The sequence below is a fragment of the Maylandia zebra genome, linkage group LG11 (genome assembly GCF_041146795.1).
Source record: "Maylandia zebra isolate NMK-2024a linkage group LG11, Mzebra_GT3a, whole genome shotgun sequence".
NCBI lineage: Eukaryota > Metazoa > Chordata > Actinopteri > Cichliformes > Cichlidae > Maylandia > Maylandia zebra.
This window is the reverse complement of record NC_135177.1, coordinates 37,683,932-37,700,559: the sequence shown is the minus strand read 5'-3', so window position 1 is coordinate 37,700,559 and position 16,628 is coordinate 37,683,932. Positions and strand designations below refer to the sequence as shown.

The window sequence follows — 16,628 nt, the reverse complement described above, 5'->3', positions numbered from 1 at the left end:
TGTTGATGTAAGGAGGAGAGAAAACACGAAAAAGCCAAAAACAGTTCAGAGAGGAGGAGAGACGAGAGAAGACGAGGAAATGTTTGACACTCACCGGATCTCCTCTCAGTCCTTGCTGTCCTTTCACCCCCGTCTCCCCCGTAATTCCTGGGATACCCTAAGGACAACAGTTCAGCCCGTCAATATAAGCAAAGGTCAGAGGTCAGCAACCACCAGCATCATTCCTCTACTTTAAAAAAAAAATCCCACTGTTTCGGATCATTACAGCCTTAGGACCCTACACCACACAACATGTTCCATCTAAGCCTGAAGCCTGACTCTGTCATCCCCTATGTAGCCGGGGTATCAGAGAAATTCAGAGTTTTCTCCAATCATGACATCCCAGTGTATTTCAGACCCAGCAACACACTCAGACACAAACTGGTTCACCCGAAAGACAAAACGCCAAAACACAAACTTAACAATGTGGTGTATGCTGTACAGTGCAGCGAGGAATGCTCAGACCTCTACATTGGAGAGACCAAACAGCCACTTCACAAGCGCATGGCACAACACAGAAGAGCCACCTCCACAGGACAAGACTCAGCAGTCCATCTGCATCTAAAGGTCAAAGGTCACTCTTTCGAGGATGCCAATGTTCACATTTTGGACAGAGAGGACAGATGGTTTGAAAGAGGAGTGAAAGAAGCATCTATGTCCACTGTGAGCGACCATCTTTGAACAGAGGCGGGGTTTACGACACCAACTCTCTGCCATCTATAATCCAGTTTTGAGATCCTTCCCAGACGCCTTAACGCCCACTCACATCCTGGACCATCTGACCTCAGGAATTCACATGATAAGGTGGGGCCAGGTTTCACAATGAACACACCCGAAACTCTGGCTGATTGGGACCCACACCCAGTTACACACCTTGGCTCAGGCGATTAGAGGATCATCAGGGGGTCCTTTTGTCCCTCTGTGGGGGGAAACTCCCACTAGGTTTATATCTGGGACTCTCCACCATTTGACCTTAGAACTGAAGAAGCTTCTCGGATGAGAGGTGAAACGTCTTCAAGCAACTTAAAGAAGTCCAGACGCTTTTCTTTCCAAGCTCCTTAGACTACGATGACCGAGAACCTTCACAGACGGATCATTACAGCCTCATTTCTAAAGACACCGAGACGGCTTTACTGAAACTCACTAACGACATGATACAGGTGGTTGTAGCTCAGCAACCTTTGACCCCTTTGATTGTCACACTCTCACTAACTGATCTGGCTGCTCTCAGGAGCCTCTCATCTTAAACTGACAGATGTTTCAGAACTGATGCTAACATCTGTACGTCCTCGTGCTAAGGCATCCCTCAGGGCTCAGTCCGGGTCTGTTTGCATCACACGTGTTAGCCGTGGGCTAGCTGCTATCTGCTCTCTCCTTTCCTCCAGCTCAGTCCCGAGGTTCTCGTGTTCGGCTCTGACGGTTTCTTTAAGGAGGTCGGTCGTTACGTGAACAAACATTTGAAGTGTGCAGTATTTGAAATTTGCCATCCAATCATGTAAAATACCTTTTAGTTCACACTTTTTCTCCCACCTTTATCCCTGTGAGTCAATTTTAAATGTGCCTGTGTTTTTGTCCAAACAACCTCCAACGGTGCAAACCAAACCGCTGCCTCATTCTTGGTTCCCTTCTCTGACTCAGTGAAATTCAGAATTCATTTGAAAATTGCAGTATAAAGTATCGATGTTAAAATAACATTATATAGTTTTTGTTTTCTTTTACCGGGTTGCCGAGGTGTCCTCTCTCTCCTCGGGCTCCATCCCGTCCCGTCACTCCCTGCCGACACAGAAACACAGGAATGCCATTAAGCATGGAAACCCCCCCAATCAGCTCCCTTCCTGAGACGCCCGCTCGTTTCCTCCACGATGAGGACAGAAACTCATCGGTGTCTCTCCATCAGTGAGTCAAATCTGAACCTTTGGATCATTGTCACCAGTGTTGGTCAAGTTACTTGAAAAAAGTAATCAGTAACTAATTACTGATTACTTCCCCAAAAAAGTAATCCTGTTACTTTACTGGTTACTTAGTTACTTTTTAAAAACACGATGTACACCCTGAAGAGGTGATAGAGCGATAGATCTTTCAGCCCAATTCTACTTTTTCTGCATAATCCATCATATAAATGTAATCAAATGGAAAAGTCTCTTTTTAAAACTTGTTTTATTAGTTTTAATCTTTTAACTTTATGCATCAAGCAAACATTTAATTATCTGCAACATTCTCTGACTTGAATAAATTAGTTTAACATTTAAACCTATTTTCTGCACATTCCAGCACATAAAATAAAATATTTTTTGTGTTTACACTCAGTCTTTCAAATAGATGCAAGTAAAACACAGCAGAAGATAAATAAAGTCAAAGACTCAGCGGTCCTGTTGCTCTATTTTCACCTGTAAAGCAGGAGTGGGGTAGGCGGAGGTTTACCCTGGTGCAGGTGTGCCGCGGTCAGTGGAAGAATCCGCGAGTTTCTCTGTGAGTTTCCCATTACGTCGTAGCTACTCGGTGCTTGTTGGAAGTTTAGGGGTTTTTTCGCTGTAAAAAGAAGTTTTCTTCCCACGCACAGCGGACACTAATGTTTTTGTCACTTTTTATGGAATTAAACTCAAAGTAAGGTCAGTACTTCCACGCTTTAAACGCTGCACGCTCATACTCTCTCTGCACTCGATATATTATCCATTGTTGATCTGCACACAGCTGTTGTCACTAACGTCACACTCGCTTACGTCACTGTCATGAGACATTCTCGCAAAAAATCACGGTTTTAGTAACGCAGTAACGCAGCGTTCCTACGGGAAAGTAACGGTAATCTAATTACCATTTTTGCAATAGTAATCCCTTACTTTACTCGTTACTTTAAAAAAGTAATCAGATTACAGTAACGCGTTACTGCCCATCTCTGATTGTCACTGACTCTTCGGGCTGTTTACTAATAATTTTTTATGGTGGCGGTAATATGATCAACATTTGATGCATGATGAAAATGAAAGTTGACCGTCGAGGCAGGAAAAGCAGCGCGCCGACATGCCGGGTGTTGTACTCTCCGTGTTCACTGCCTCTGAGCTTTGAATGGCCGAGGGCCGTTTCAGAGAGCTGTGACGTCTGTGTGAGAGCTCGCCGACTTCATCTGCGCTGCAGCGTTATCAGGATGTTTGCAGCTGCCGGGGAACAAAGGAAGACTTTGGAAAAAGAGGGATCTGCCTCAGATAAATGATGTTTGTGATGGCAGCCGAGCGGAGAGTGAAACTACCCTGACTCAGTGCTGACATATGAGAGCAGTCAGCAGCTGTCTCTGTGGATGGACTGCAGCTGGTAGTCCTGAGCTCAGGAACCAGCTCTCCCAGTGCTGCCGGACCTGGACCACCAACACCAGCTGCAGCCCAACAGTTCAGCATTTCACTGCATATCGGACTGTGTATGACTGTGCATGTGACAAATAACATTTGAATTTGAGCTGGACACCAGAGTCTCTGCAGAGGCAGCCGTTGGCATCGACGACCAGCGTGATGGTTAGCAGAAATGGAACTTTCAAATTAAAAGCCCGGGGTCTGGCGCTTATCTTGCTGAGTGGATGAAAGACTAAAGGAAACGTAGCGGTGTTGATAACACATAAACGATGGTGTGATTTTGCTCATATGAACCTTTTACTTTGGGTTAACAGAGGACGCTGAGCCACCAGCAGCTATGACACAACATAATAATTTATCAAAGGTTTATTAAATATTTCATTGATGTTAAAATAATTATTCAGTAATGTTTAGTTACCAGTTTATTGGGAAAATAAACAAAGGAGGCAGAAATGTGGTGATTCGGTCGTTGGTGTGACTCAGGTTTCCCGTTATCTGTCATCATCCTTCCTGTTTATGCATCGCGATATCTCACGCTACAGATCACAGAGATACCTGACGATGAAGGCGATCAGGATGAAGCTGTGCTATCTGTACGTCAGTACCTGTTCTCCGTCCACTCCGCTCAGCCCGTCCTCTCCGTCTTCGCCCTGCGGCGGTGGAAGAAAAGTCTTCTGTGAGACTTTATCAGGACGTGAGTGTTTGTGCTTCCTCCTACATTCCTGAGTAACTCACCCTTTCTCCTCGCAGCCCTCTGAAGCCCTGCAAACACACAAACGCACACACATCATCAACATCGGCTTCTGGCAGATCTGCTCCGGGACATTTCAGCGGCACTGCTCTACCTTCTGTCCTCTGATTCCCGAGCATCCCTGGACTCCCTGAGGTCCGCTCGGTCCAGGTAAACCTCTCCCGCCCTGCGACACACAGACAGAGTGAGCAGCGACGCAGCAAAAGACGCAGATGATGGTTTATGATTCACGTTTGAGCAGCTGGCAGACAGAGTGACGCTCTTGGTCCGTTTTGACTCACAGAGACGACTTTCACAGATGTTTATCTCTTTATTTAAACGTCTTTTTTGTCCTCAACAACAATTCAAAGTGACGTAGAACTGCAGAGAAAGACTCATAATGGAGACGCTGAAACAACAAATATATTTTCTGTGGCCTTAAGTCCAGCAGCATATCTTCTGAGAGTAACCAGAGACGCTGTTGGTTTGAAGATGATGAGGCATGTGTGCAGATGATGTGTATGAAGGAAATGAAGAAGCACTTACAGCGAGGCCCTCCTCTCCGGGGAAGCCGGGGTGACCCTTCTGCCCAACCGTGCCCTGTTTTTAAAAATACAGGTGACGGTTCAGTGCGAAAAAAGGAGATGAGAAACCTTCAACGGCCAGAAAGACAGACAGCTTCATGCCTCCATGCTTCCTAATGTTCGCCTGCTGCTTCACTAAGTCTGAGTAAGGTTTGAAGAAAACCCCCAGGAAGCATCCAGTTCTCCCCCTTTCCTGTTTTTCCTTCTTCTTTTTCCCCTTTCAAATATTTTCTCTTCTATATACTAATCCATTCCTCTGCCCCCCCCCCCACCTCCCTGTGTAACAGTATATCTTTAACACTGGAATCAAGTCTGCTTCACTTTGAAATATCAACCCGGCCACTTTCTAACTATGAAATCACTGAAAGCGTCTGTTTGGTCTCAGAGCAGTCCGGCCTCTTTAATGCTTCTGGCACAGTCTCTGTTATTCTGTTTGGACTTAAAAGGCGTGAATATTTCAGTTCACCTTTGACCCTGGGGGGCCCCGAGAGCCACGGATGCCTTCATGTCCTGAACATTTGCACATGACGTTGCAGCACTCCCTGTTTGACACGGCGTCCTGCAGAGAGAAAGAGACACACACTCTTTAAAGATTAAGTTAAAGAAACAGGAAATCTGAGGTTTATCTGTCCATGAAGCCAGATAACACACACAGAGTAAAGATGGAGCTCATCAGCATAGCAGTGTAAATGTATGCTATGTCTTCTAATGATGCTGCCTAAGGGAAGCATGTATAATGTAAACAGAATTGGTCCTAGCACTGAACCCTGTCAAAGTGTGAGGTTGATTTACCTGCAGCGACATGAATCACTTACAATCTGCTTGAGGATGGTGCTGCCGATGCTCGGCATGCCGATGCTCAGAGGAAGTTTGTAGCCGAAACCTCGACCGAACTCCACCATCTGCAGCTGGGCGGGGTAACGCGCTCCCTCGAGAGCCACAACCAGCAGAGCGTTGACGCCTGCGAGAGAAGATGCCGCTGATGTGAAATGTCTCTGTAAATTTATATTCAACAGTGAACAGGTGAAGCTGTTTTTACCAGACTGTCTTAGCAGCTCCGATTCGTTCTCCAGCATCACCACATCTTCATCAAATCCATCTGAGAAGATCACCAGCACCTGATGGAACAGGTTAGCCACACGTCACAAGGTTTCCTTCTATGCCATCATCAACATGGAGCAGGAAATGGTGGTTTTAGTTTTAATCATTGTTAAGACTGATTTTAAAAGGCATTTAACATAAATTCTGAAAAGTAGAACTAAAGATCACAACAAATGTTGCCTCAAAGTGCTTTATGTGAGGTAAAGACTGTAAAAAACCAACCAGGAAATACACAAAAGACTAAAAGCAGGCGTCACCTTCAGGACGGGGTCAGACTGTGGGATTAACAAACACTGCGTGATCCTCTTCCAGCTGTACTGCTCGGCTTCCACTCACTAATAAATCACATGGTTTGTTTAATCCACACTTGGTCATGTATCAGCTGCTCCACACTCCTTTACTGTGAGTCATCATCGTTCCCACACAGAAGGAATTCCAGTATCCTGGAAAAATCCTTCCAAACGGAAACAGCGTCTGGCTGAAGAACGCCTTCAAGTGCAGCGTGTTTGGAAGTCTCACAACGCAGTTTATTGGGAAGCTTCAGAGATGAGTGAAGCAGTAGCCGGAATTATGTGGTTGACCAAGCAGCAGCCTGGTCCCGGAAGACTCTATCCCTTTAACAGCTTTTTTGGTGTGTGTGTGTGTGTGCGTGCATGTGCATGTGCGTGTGTGTGTGCGTGTGTGTGCATATGTGTGTGTGTGCGTGTGCGTGTGCGTGTGTGTGTGTGTGTGCGTGTGTGTGTGTGCGTGTGCATGTGTGTGTGTGCGCGCGCGTGTGCGTGTGTGTGTGCGTGTGTGTGTGTGTGTGTGTGTGCGTGTGCATGTGTGTGCGCGCGTGTGTATTTAAATTACATAAGATAAATGGACGTGTCTACAGGATCCATCAGCATCAGTTCCTGTTTATGAAATTAGCAGCCAGTCGTGCAGCCGCCTCTGCAGAAAGAAAACCAGGGCAATGCAGAAGTTTACAAAGGTTTCATCCACTGATCCTGCTCAGAGCGCTCGTCTATAGTGAGGCGATCCTCACGTGTAAACACACGCCCCCTCAACGCGACCCATCGGTGTACAGACTGTTAGGAAGTTAGTGAACAGGACCCTGTGCCTAAACTTCCACGGTACTATCTTCAGCCTTGTTCCAGCTCAGATTCATAATAGTCACCTTTAGAAGGATGGGGAGCGCAGTACAATTATACAAAGTACTTTTTTATACATGAAAACACTCAGTCTCACCTTCACACCAGCTTTGGACTGCAGCTTGAACTTCTCCCCAAAGGATCTGAGCAGAGCTGTGTTGAAGTACGTAGGCTCTGCTAAATTAAAGTCCATGACTTTGGTCACCACGCCGTCACTGTACGGCACAAAGCTAAAGTCTTCCACTGTGTTTCCATCGCGGCTCACGATTCGATAGGCTACGTTGGGTTTGATGGGCTCGGGGTCGAGGCAGCACAGGCCTTGTACTGAGGAAACGTAATTAGCGATCTCTGGCAGGGAGGTCCTGAGCTGGTTGTGGCCGCTGACCAGCACCTCATTTGGATTTCTTCTTCTAGAAATATCGAATCCCATGGCGATGTCGATGGTGCAGGCTGTAACAGAGACATTTGTATATATTTTTTGGCAAAGACAGGTGGATATGGCAGATAAGAGGGGGAGACAAAGACAAAAGATCACTAGAACATTGACTTTTCAAACTCACATGGTCGATCTGGGGGAGGTTTGGATTTGCAGATGGTGTCGACCACCTTTTGCTTGATATTTTCCAAGCTGCCAAAGTTCTGCACAGTGAAGAGGTTCTCCGGTGTGCCGGTGATCTGCAGCAGCTCCAGAATGTGGACATCTCCAATGCCGATGGCAAACACCTCGATTCCTAGATCCCTTAGTTCGATGGCAGGGTCTTCAACATCATCTTGCGATTCTCCATCTGTGATCAACACCAAATTCTGGGAGATGCCTTCAGATTTACGACTGCCCCGCAATGCCTCAAAATACTCCTTAATGGAAGTCAGTGCCAGTCCGATGTTGGTTCCTCCCCCACTCTGACTCATTTTCAAGATGTGATCCGACATTTCCTTCTCAGTGTAGAACTGGTTGAGGTAAAACTCGTGTTGAAAAGTGCTGCTGAACTGGGCAAACCCAGCACGAACTAAATCTTCACTGACTTTGAAGCTGTTGATGAGATCTATGGTGAAGTTCTTCATGATGGCGTAGTCAGCTTGGTTAATGCTACCCGACTGATCAACTAGGAAGACCAGGTCAGCACGTTGCTTTTCACAAACTGTAAATGAAAACGCAGATATTAGAGACGTGGACCATACACTGTGTGGAGGCTCTTCATGTTCTTTTGTTGACAAATACAGATTATTTTTGTGACGATGGCATGAAACTCACATTTTAAACACATTCGGTGCTCTACACGTATGATGGTGATGGTTAGTTGTTTGCAATTATTATCCCCGGGGTTAAAAATTTAGACTCGTGCCAAAAACTGCAGTTCCTGTAACATCCAGCAGAGGCTCCAGCAGCGAGTCAGTCCCTTTGACACCCACGTTAACACGTGACAGCAGAAATAAACATGTGGATGTTGTTTATGTTTAAGTTCGTTAGATTAGCAAAGTTCATCTGGTTATTAGACGCCTTGTGTTTTCTGCCCCTGTATTCCCTCACCCTTTGTGTTTCATGCTGCATGTCTTATGTTATCAAGTTTGTATTGTCTTGTCTGTGTCTCATGTTTCCTGTTTTATTTTGAAGGAGGTGTGTGTTCTTTGTTCATTGTATTTAGTTTCACTTCCCCTGTCCTGTCATTAGCCTCCTGTCAGTCAGCTGTTCGCCCATGTGTTCCCACTTCCCTTAATCACCTCCTGTGTATTTAAGTCCTCTGTTTTCAGGGTGTCATTGTCAGATCGGTTGCGTTGTAGGCCAAGAGTTCATGTCAAGTTTTCAGGTCAGGTCCATGTTCCTGTTGTAGGCTTTTATTTAATTTAGCTCACCCAGTTTAGTTTATTGTTAGCCTTGCCAGCCTCAATAAACGGCTCGTGTTTGGTCATTCAAGTCACGTTTTGTTTCGTTTTGGGTCCACCTTTCACTCTACACACAGTCAGCCTCGCGGATTGTGACACTTGGGCCTTTAGGTATTATTAAGAAGGTAGTTTGCATTATTATTTGCATTATTAGGGGGTAGCATCTTTGACGTCTTTTACTGTACAAATATGAAGTGCCTTGAGGTGACTGTTGTTGTGATTTGGCGCTATATAAATAAAATTGAATTGAATTGAACAGCTAATTCTTTGAACTGAAGCATTTTTAATGCAACAGTGTACCAACCAATAATATGGCTGCTGTTAGGTTAATAGTACTAACAGACTTATCAAGAAATCTGAGCTCCAGTTGTGCTGAGTGAAATTTGGGGACTTTATTATGCACTAATTAGCATCTGTGGGATGCTCCCATACAGGCTGTGGAAACAAGTGCTATAAAGCTATAAAGTGATCCACTTTGTTTTCCAAACTTCGGTCAGATGTTTGTGAGCCTTTGCTAATCATAGATTTATCAGTGTCATGTTGGTGTTTAAAGACATCCAGTATGCTGTACTGACTGTAGAAATATCTGAGCTAATGAGTGTAAAAACCCAGAAAACTTCTGAAGTTACTGTTGCCAACATAAAATCTTCCTGCTTGCTTTTCTTACAATGATGTGGGAAGAATCGTGTTTTAAAACGCTTCTTCTCAATCAATTTGAGGATTATTTACGTCAAGTCTGAAATTCAGAAATGTGCTGTTAGTATAATCATTTATTGTATCCTTGCAAATCCATTTTCTTTTGCCTGATGTAATTAGACGTTTAGTTGCTTACCTGGTTTGGTGGAGTTGCACAGGACTTCCGTGATGTTTTTGTAGAGTTTTTCCAGGGCGTCAAAGTTATCCACGTAAAAAACTCTGGCTTTATCTTGACCAGCCATGACCTCCAGCTGTTTCTTGTTGGCTCCTTCTACTCCAATACTGAAGACAGTGACCCCTTTGTTTCTCAGAGCCGCAGATGGTTCATTCAGACTGTGTGGGTCAGTAGCATCGCCATCGGTAATTACCATGAGGATCTGAGGCACCTGCAGCTCTGCCCGTCCACCATAGTTAGCATCAAAGAACTGTAGAGCATATTTCAAAGCTTTGCCAGTGTACGTGTCTCCATACGGGGATTTGAGAGCCATTATGGCCTGGGAAACCTCCTGCTTGGAGCTGAACTGATTGAGAGTGAAAATAGACTTGGGTTCATTCGCGTAGAGGATGACACCGAAGCGGGTCAGGTCTTTGCCAACTGTGGTTTGGTTCACCATTGACTGCATGAACTTCTGCATGCTTCGAAACTTTTCCAGGGTTATGCTTGTGGAGCCGTCCACCAAGAAAATGATGTCAGCTCTTTCTGTCTTCTTGCATTCTGGTGGTAAAAAGCACAAATGTTTGGTCAGAGGGAATGGGAGCAGGAACGTCAAGGAACAGCTCTTTAAAACCTCCTAAGACCCAAACCCTTTCATGGCATGCATTTTTAATTTCTCTTTGCTATTTGGGCTGATTAAGACCTGATGAATGTAAAAAACATTTTCTTTTTACCTATTTTTTTGTTTCTGAGAAGAATGATATTCGTTTTTAATTTTTATAGAGCAGTGTAATGTCCTCGTAAGTGGATATTAGGCCATTGTAGAAAAATATTAAGTATTGTGGTCTAGAAAACCCAAAATGTGATGTCCACATATGCGGACGTCAAGTCCTAGAAGGTTAAAATATTAAAGTGAAGGCGACGAGGATCTCTTTATCATGTAGGGTTGATGTACCACAATAGGTTTTAATGGTGGAAGAAACTGGAACCACTGAAAGAAAGCTGCAAACACCCAAACAGAAAGTCCCGGATCTGCTCCAGAAGTTCCCCGCTAATCTATAATGCTGCTAAAATCATCCCTGTCTCTCTTCCACAGCATGTCTTTATCCCGTCTTCCTTCTCTCACCCCAACCAATCACAGCAGATGGCCCCGCCCCTCCCTGAGCCTGGTTCTGCTGGAGGTTTCTTCCTGTTAAAAGGGAGTTTTTCCTTCCCACTGTCACCAAGTGCTGCTCATAGGGGGTCATATGATTGTTGGGGTTTTCTCTGTATGTATTATTGTAGGGTCTACCTTAAAATATAAAGCACCGTGAGCCGACTGATGTTGTGATTTGGCGCTGTATGAATAAAATTGAATTCATTCCTAACCACCACATTGACCTCATTATAATACTGTAGTTCTCATGTTACACAGGTCGGAAAAACAGAGGACCCTTTTAATGTGGGACTCAACAAGTATGTATTCAAAGAGGAGTCCTTTCCTCCTTGGAAAGATGAGTGGACGAATGACAAAATCTTTCCTGTCTTTACACAAACACATATTACAGAACAGGATCCTTCTCATTACAGCAAGGAGCCCATTAACTGGCAGACTACTGAATTAACCTGTTAAAGTAAGAAGCCTCAGACTTGAATGATCTCATCCCTTCTGCCTGGCACTAGACTGCAAACTGTAAAGATTTTTATATTTACAAAAACAAGGATATAGTTCACGTTTCGGGTTGGTCCCAGTCTCCTCTCACCTCTCTCCGGATCACAGAGCTCCAAAGCCACTTGACTCTCCAAGTCCCTCAAAGCATCAAAGTCCCTCTCAGCATACATCCTATCTTGGGATCCACTGATCTCGAGCAGCTGGGTGGTGTTGGCGTCCACCACTCCAATGGCGTAGACCACCACTCCTTTGGCCCTCAGATCTTCAGCGGGGCGTTTAACTGCATCTTGAGCCTCGCCATCTGTTATGACCACTAGCCTCTGCCTCAGGCTGGGCCGTCCTCCTCTGGCTGCATCAAAATACTGAGATACTTCTCTTATGGCTTTGCCCGTGTACGTGCCTCCACCCATCTGCTTCATGCTATCGATGGCTGTCGACATTTCTTCTTTGCTGTAGTGGACGTTGAGTGGGAACTCGAGGCTTTGGACAGTGCTGAACTGCATGACGCCTACGTGCACTTCATTCTTCCCAATGATGGACTTCCTAATGACCGATTTCATGAACTCTTTCATTTTTGTGTAGTCTTCGGCATAGATGCTTCCAGAGCTGTCAATCAAGAAGACGAGGTCGCCTGGTATATCTTTACAAACTGTAGGCAGAGTAGCACATCCATGTTAGCATCGCTGCTTGTATGTTAAATAATAATTACCCTGTTTCAAGAAACAAAGGTGTCCTGTGTTGAACGGCTCTTGTCCTCTCCAGCCTTCTATGACCATGTGCAGCATATTATATCTATATATCTGTCTCTATGTATAGATACATTTTGGCTAATATTTGCTCACTTTTATCTTATTCCTCTGGTGGCATTTGATAAGTACGACAATTTCATGCATATTAATTCAGTATTTTATGCTAACACTTAAAACAGTGTCTTTCTCAGTGTAAAAACTCATTTCTGTTAAGGTGACGAACTCCCTGATATCCAACGATTTATGTCATCAGTAAAATCTGTTCGCCTTTCACTTTGCTTATTTCAGTTTCATTCTACTCTTAACTACTGGTTTAAGGCTGAATACGGCAGTTTTATACGGCTCTTTTCATTAAACTTAAACCCAATGAGATATACAATGACTTAAACACTGAAAATTAATAAAATTCAGCTGCAGTATGTGCTGCTTGTAACCTCTAGACATGCATTTGTAACATGAGTGTGGTTCATTTCCCCTCACCGTCTGTAGAACAGATATCTGTGATGATTTCATCTTTGATCGACTTTAAGGCATCGAAATTATTGACAAAGAAAGTCCTCTTGGGGTCACCGGAAATCTCTTCCAGCTCAGGCACGTCGGCGTCTTTCACCCCAATGGTGTAGACAATGACACCCTGCTTCCTCAGTCGCTCTGCTGGAACCTTGACCTTATCCTGAGATTTTCCATCCGTGATGACCACCAGGAACTCGGGGACTTTGTGACCACGAGTGACCACAGCTCTCTCAAAGTGTGGACTCATGAATTCCAGGGCCTGCCCCGTCTGTGTGCCGCCGCCTACTTGTCTAATTTCCTCCACAGCTTTCTCCAGCGTGGATGCATCTGTGTAATCGGTCAGATCAAATTCCAGGTTTGGCGAATCTGCGTATTTGGCAACGCCCATTCGGATATGCTGAGGCCCGATACGGAAGGTATTAATAAACTCAATGATGAACTTCTTCATGTCATAGAAGTCAGTGGGGTGAATGCTTCCCGAGTGGTCGATCAGGAAGAACATGTCTGCTTCATCGGTCTGCACGCAGCCTGGAAAGGAAAAGCAAACATTCTGAGTTTTGCAACTTTAAATTTGTTAAAGAAGTCATGATGTTCAAGTTAAGTCATGAAAGTGTAAGAACATGCTGGTCCACACCTTCTTTGATGCCAGCTCTTCTTGTGCTGACTGAGACCGCCTGGTGAATGATGTTATAGCAAAGAGTCTTCTGCAGGTTCTTCTTCAGACCTTTCAGCTTGTCAAAAGTGTCCACTATGAACACGTGCTTGTTGGGGGGGTAGGACGCTATCTGGTTCAGTTCAGCCTCGTTGGCATTTTGGACTCCTACAGCGTAAACGGTGACGCCAGCGCGGCGGAGAGCAGCTGCCGCCTCGGTGACGTTATCCTGCGATTCGCCGTCTGTGATCACGACCGCCACCTGCTGAACGCCCTTATCTTTCCTGCTTCCAGCGTCCTCCGTGAAAATATTTTTGCGAGTGAAGTCGAGGGCAGCTCCGGTGTTTGTACCACCTCCGCGATAAGGCAGGATTTTGATGAAATTCAGCAAACTGTCCGTTTCATTAAAGCTGTTGAGGTAGACCAGCGCTGTGGCTCGGTCGCTGTACGTAACGATACCCACCCGAACTCTCTTGTCACCGACGTCAAAGCCGCTGACAATGGACAGCAGGAAAGAGCGCACCAGGTCGAAGTTCTCAGAGCCGATGCTTCCCGACTCGTCCACGATGAAGACGAAGTCCGCCAGTTTGGCTGCTTTGCAGTCTGTAAAGGGAATCATAATCTCGTTATCACTCAAGCATTCTGATTCAGGATGTGACGATGACGCCACACTAATTCTTTTTACTTTTTGTTAATGTGCAGCTTCACCCCAGTTCCACAAAGGTTGGGATGCTGTACAAAATGGGAATAACAGCAGAATACAACCTCACATCTCAGTACACAGCATCACACTTTTTGGAATTAGGGTTAAATATGTGTTGCTAGTAGGTCATTTGGTTGGATGTTGTTTCTTTGGCACAGAATTCCAGGTACGTGACAGCTAATAAAGGTTTCCCATCCAGGGTGCCTGTTTCTGTATTGCCCTCATATTCCGCAATCAAACTAAAGAATTAGTCCACATATACTGTCGAGGATCATTAGAACGAACAGATCCATGTTATTTGTTTTAATAACTCATGTAGGCAGTCACAGTGGGACACCCACTACATGCTGAGAATCCTGTCCTGTCTTCCTTCTCTCACCCCAACCAATCACAGCAGATGGCCCCGCCCCTCCCTGAGCCTAGTTCTGCAGGAGGTTTCTTCCTGTTAAAAGGGAGTTTTTCCTTCCCACTGTCGCCAAAGTGCTGCTCATAGGGGGTCATATGATTGTTGGGTTTTTCTCTGTATCTATGAAGCGCCTTGAGGCGACTTTTGTTGTGATTTGGCGCTATATAAATAAAATTGAATTGAATTGAGAAGTGACACTAGCATTTCAAGCGTTTTGACAATGTTGAAGTGTAACACAGTTTCGGTTAAATATATCTCAATGATGTCGGTTCTACTGCCCGTGAAGCTAGCAACAGTTGTCTCTTACCACCCATACAGGCTGGCTTTCCACTCATGAATGACTGTCACATTTAAATGCAACTAATAAACACATCTATGCTGTGAAGTGGTACATTTAACACAAGCTGTCACCTTGTGTTTGCACTGTCTAAAGCTAGCATATGATAAAACTGTGACTTTCTCACAACAACAGACTTCATCTGACTAGAAGGCTGTGATTTCTCTGTAGGGAAGGTCAATCTGCATCTAACAGACTGAAAACGTGAAAGTAAAAATAAATGTTAAAATATTTGATGTCCTGGGGTGAAAATATGGAAGCATGAAGACATCTCAGATGTTCTCGCCACAGCATGCTGGCGTTTCCAGCAGGATAAGTTTATCATCAAGATTAAAGGTAATAAAACAGGTAATTTACGTGACTGTTCCTTTGTGAATAACCTTTTTCAAACATGCACAGGAGTTGATTTTATGACTGATGACAACAATAATGAAAGTAAAGACTTTTCACCGTGAGTGAGAGTGATCTCCTCTTCCTCTCTTTCAAAAATGGTCTTTAGCGTGGGCACTGCATTGAAGGTAGACTCGTACACGTACGGCGCCGTGGCTATTACACGCATTTCGTCCATTGATGCACCGAAGCTCACTCCCACGATAGTTACTCCTAGTGATTTGATCAGACGTGTCTGCTTAAAAACTGGATCATCTGAGTCTTTTCCACTTAGAACAACCAGAAACTGTCGGAAGCCTTGGGATGCCCGACTTCCTGATTCATTCGTGAAGAAATTAGAGCTGGCGTACTCCAGTGCACTGCCCAGGTTGCGTGGCTGATTGGGCTTAAGTCGGCTCTGGCGGAAGGACCTTACACCAGTGAGCGCCGCCTCTTTGGTTTGGAAAGCATTAAGGAGAAACTCCACTTTGGTAACCGTACTGTACTGGGCCAGTCCGAGACGGTTGCCAGAAGCTCCAATGTTGAGTTGATTGACCAGTCGGACCAGGATGGTTCTGACCTGCTGGAAATCTGCTTGACTGATGCCACTGTCCACCAGGAAGAAAATGTCTGCAAACTTTTCTGCCAACGCTGTAAATTAAGAAGAAAACAGTCCTTCACTATTATTATATGCATTTCCATTTATATGAAATTAAACTACCTGCAGGTCTAAAAGACAAAGGTTTGGAATTGTTGTTGTTTTAATTTCAGTTTGTAACCACAACCCTGCCCTGGATGGCACGATTCTCTTTCATCTGCACAATATTTTTAAAATTGGACACACGCTGTCTCAGAGCGATCCATTTGTTGCTTCTAATTTCCTTTTTTGTGTTTTTTCCAAAACCACTCAGAGAGGACACAGAACGACGGATCATATTCTCCATATTAGGGTACTAACTTAGGTGCTATAATATACTGACAGGGACTAGAAAGAGAGAGCAGATTTCTCCTGTTTTGGCTTCCTGTTAAATCCAGGATTCAAAGTCCTGCTCCTCACATACAAGGTCTTAAATAATCAGGCCCCATCTTATCTTAATGACCTTGTAGTACCATATCACCCTATTAGAGCACTTCGCTCTCGCTCTGCAGGCCTACTTGTTGTTCCTAGAGTATTTAAAAGTAGAATGGGAGGCAGAGCCTTCAGTTTTCAGGCCCCTCTTCTGTGGAACCAGCTTCCAGTTTGGATTCAGGAGACAGACACTATCTCTACTTTCAAGATTAGGCTTCAAACTTTCCTTTTTGCTAAAGCATATAGTTAGGGCTGGACCAGGTGACCCTGAATCCTCCCTTAGTTATGCTGCAATGGGCTCCAGCAAGGCTGGACAATGGTCCGTTAAGTTTACCTAAAGAAGTTATAGTCAGCAGTGATGGTTAACCAGTTAAAAAAAAAGAAAAACTGGTCATAATGTCATTAAAAATAAGGAAGTGTAAGTAAAGCAACCTAATTTCTTCAATTATAATAAATAATAAAGACTGAATTAAGAATGTCAGAAAATCTAACGTTAGAGTCCACGTTTGAACGAGGGGTG

At 44.6% G+C, this 16,628-nt stretch overlaps 1 protein-coding gene across 1 annotated transcript in view; it reads right to left on the bottom strand.

Annotated features, from left to right (window-relative positions):
* Window positions 1-16,628, bottom strand: part of LOC101479129 (collagen alpha-6(VI) chain) — a 69,328-nt gene that overhangs the window by 22,746 nt on the left and 29,954 nt on the right. Inside the window, exons 6-21 of the mRNA XM_076889560.1 lie at window positions 15,121-15,690; window positions 13,207-13,827; window positions 12,540-13,100; window positions 11,402-11,959; window positions 9,642-10,220; window positions 7,489-8,067; window positions 7,026-7,378; window positions 5,734-5,812; window positions 5,510-5,655; window positions 5,161-5,253; window positions 4,657-4,710; window positions 4,226-4,297; window positions 4,116-4,142; window positions 3,986-4,030; window positions 1,759-1,812; window positions 95-157 (exon numbers count right to left, since the gene is read on the bottom strand). Coding sequence (XP_076745675.1) covers window positions 95-157; window positions 1,759-1,812; window positions 3,986-4,030; window positions 4,116-4,142; window positions 4,226-4,297; window positions 4,657-4,710; window positions 5,161-5,253; window positions 5,510-5,655; window positions 5,734-5,812; window positions 7,026-7,378; window positions 7,489-8,067; window positions 9,642-10,220; window positions 11,402-11,959; window positions 12,540-13,100; window positions 13,207-13,827; window positions 15,121-15,690 — 4,454 coding nt within the window. The remainder of the gene's footprint in view (window positions 1-94; window positions 158-1,758; window positions 1,813-3,985; window positions 4,031-4,115; window positions 4,143-4,225; window positions 4,298-4,656; window positions 4,711-5,160; window positions 5,254-5,509; window positions 5,656-5,733; window positions 5,813-7,025; window positions 7,379-7,488; window positions 8,068-9,641; window positions 10,221-11,401; window positions 11,960-12,539; window positions 13,101-13,206; window positions 13,828-15,120; window positions 15,691-16,628) is intronic.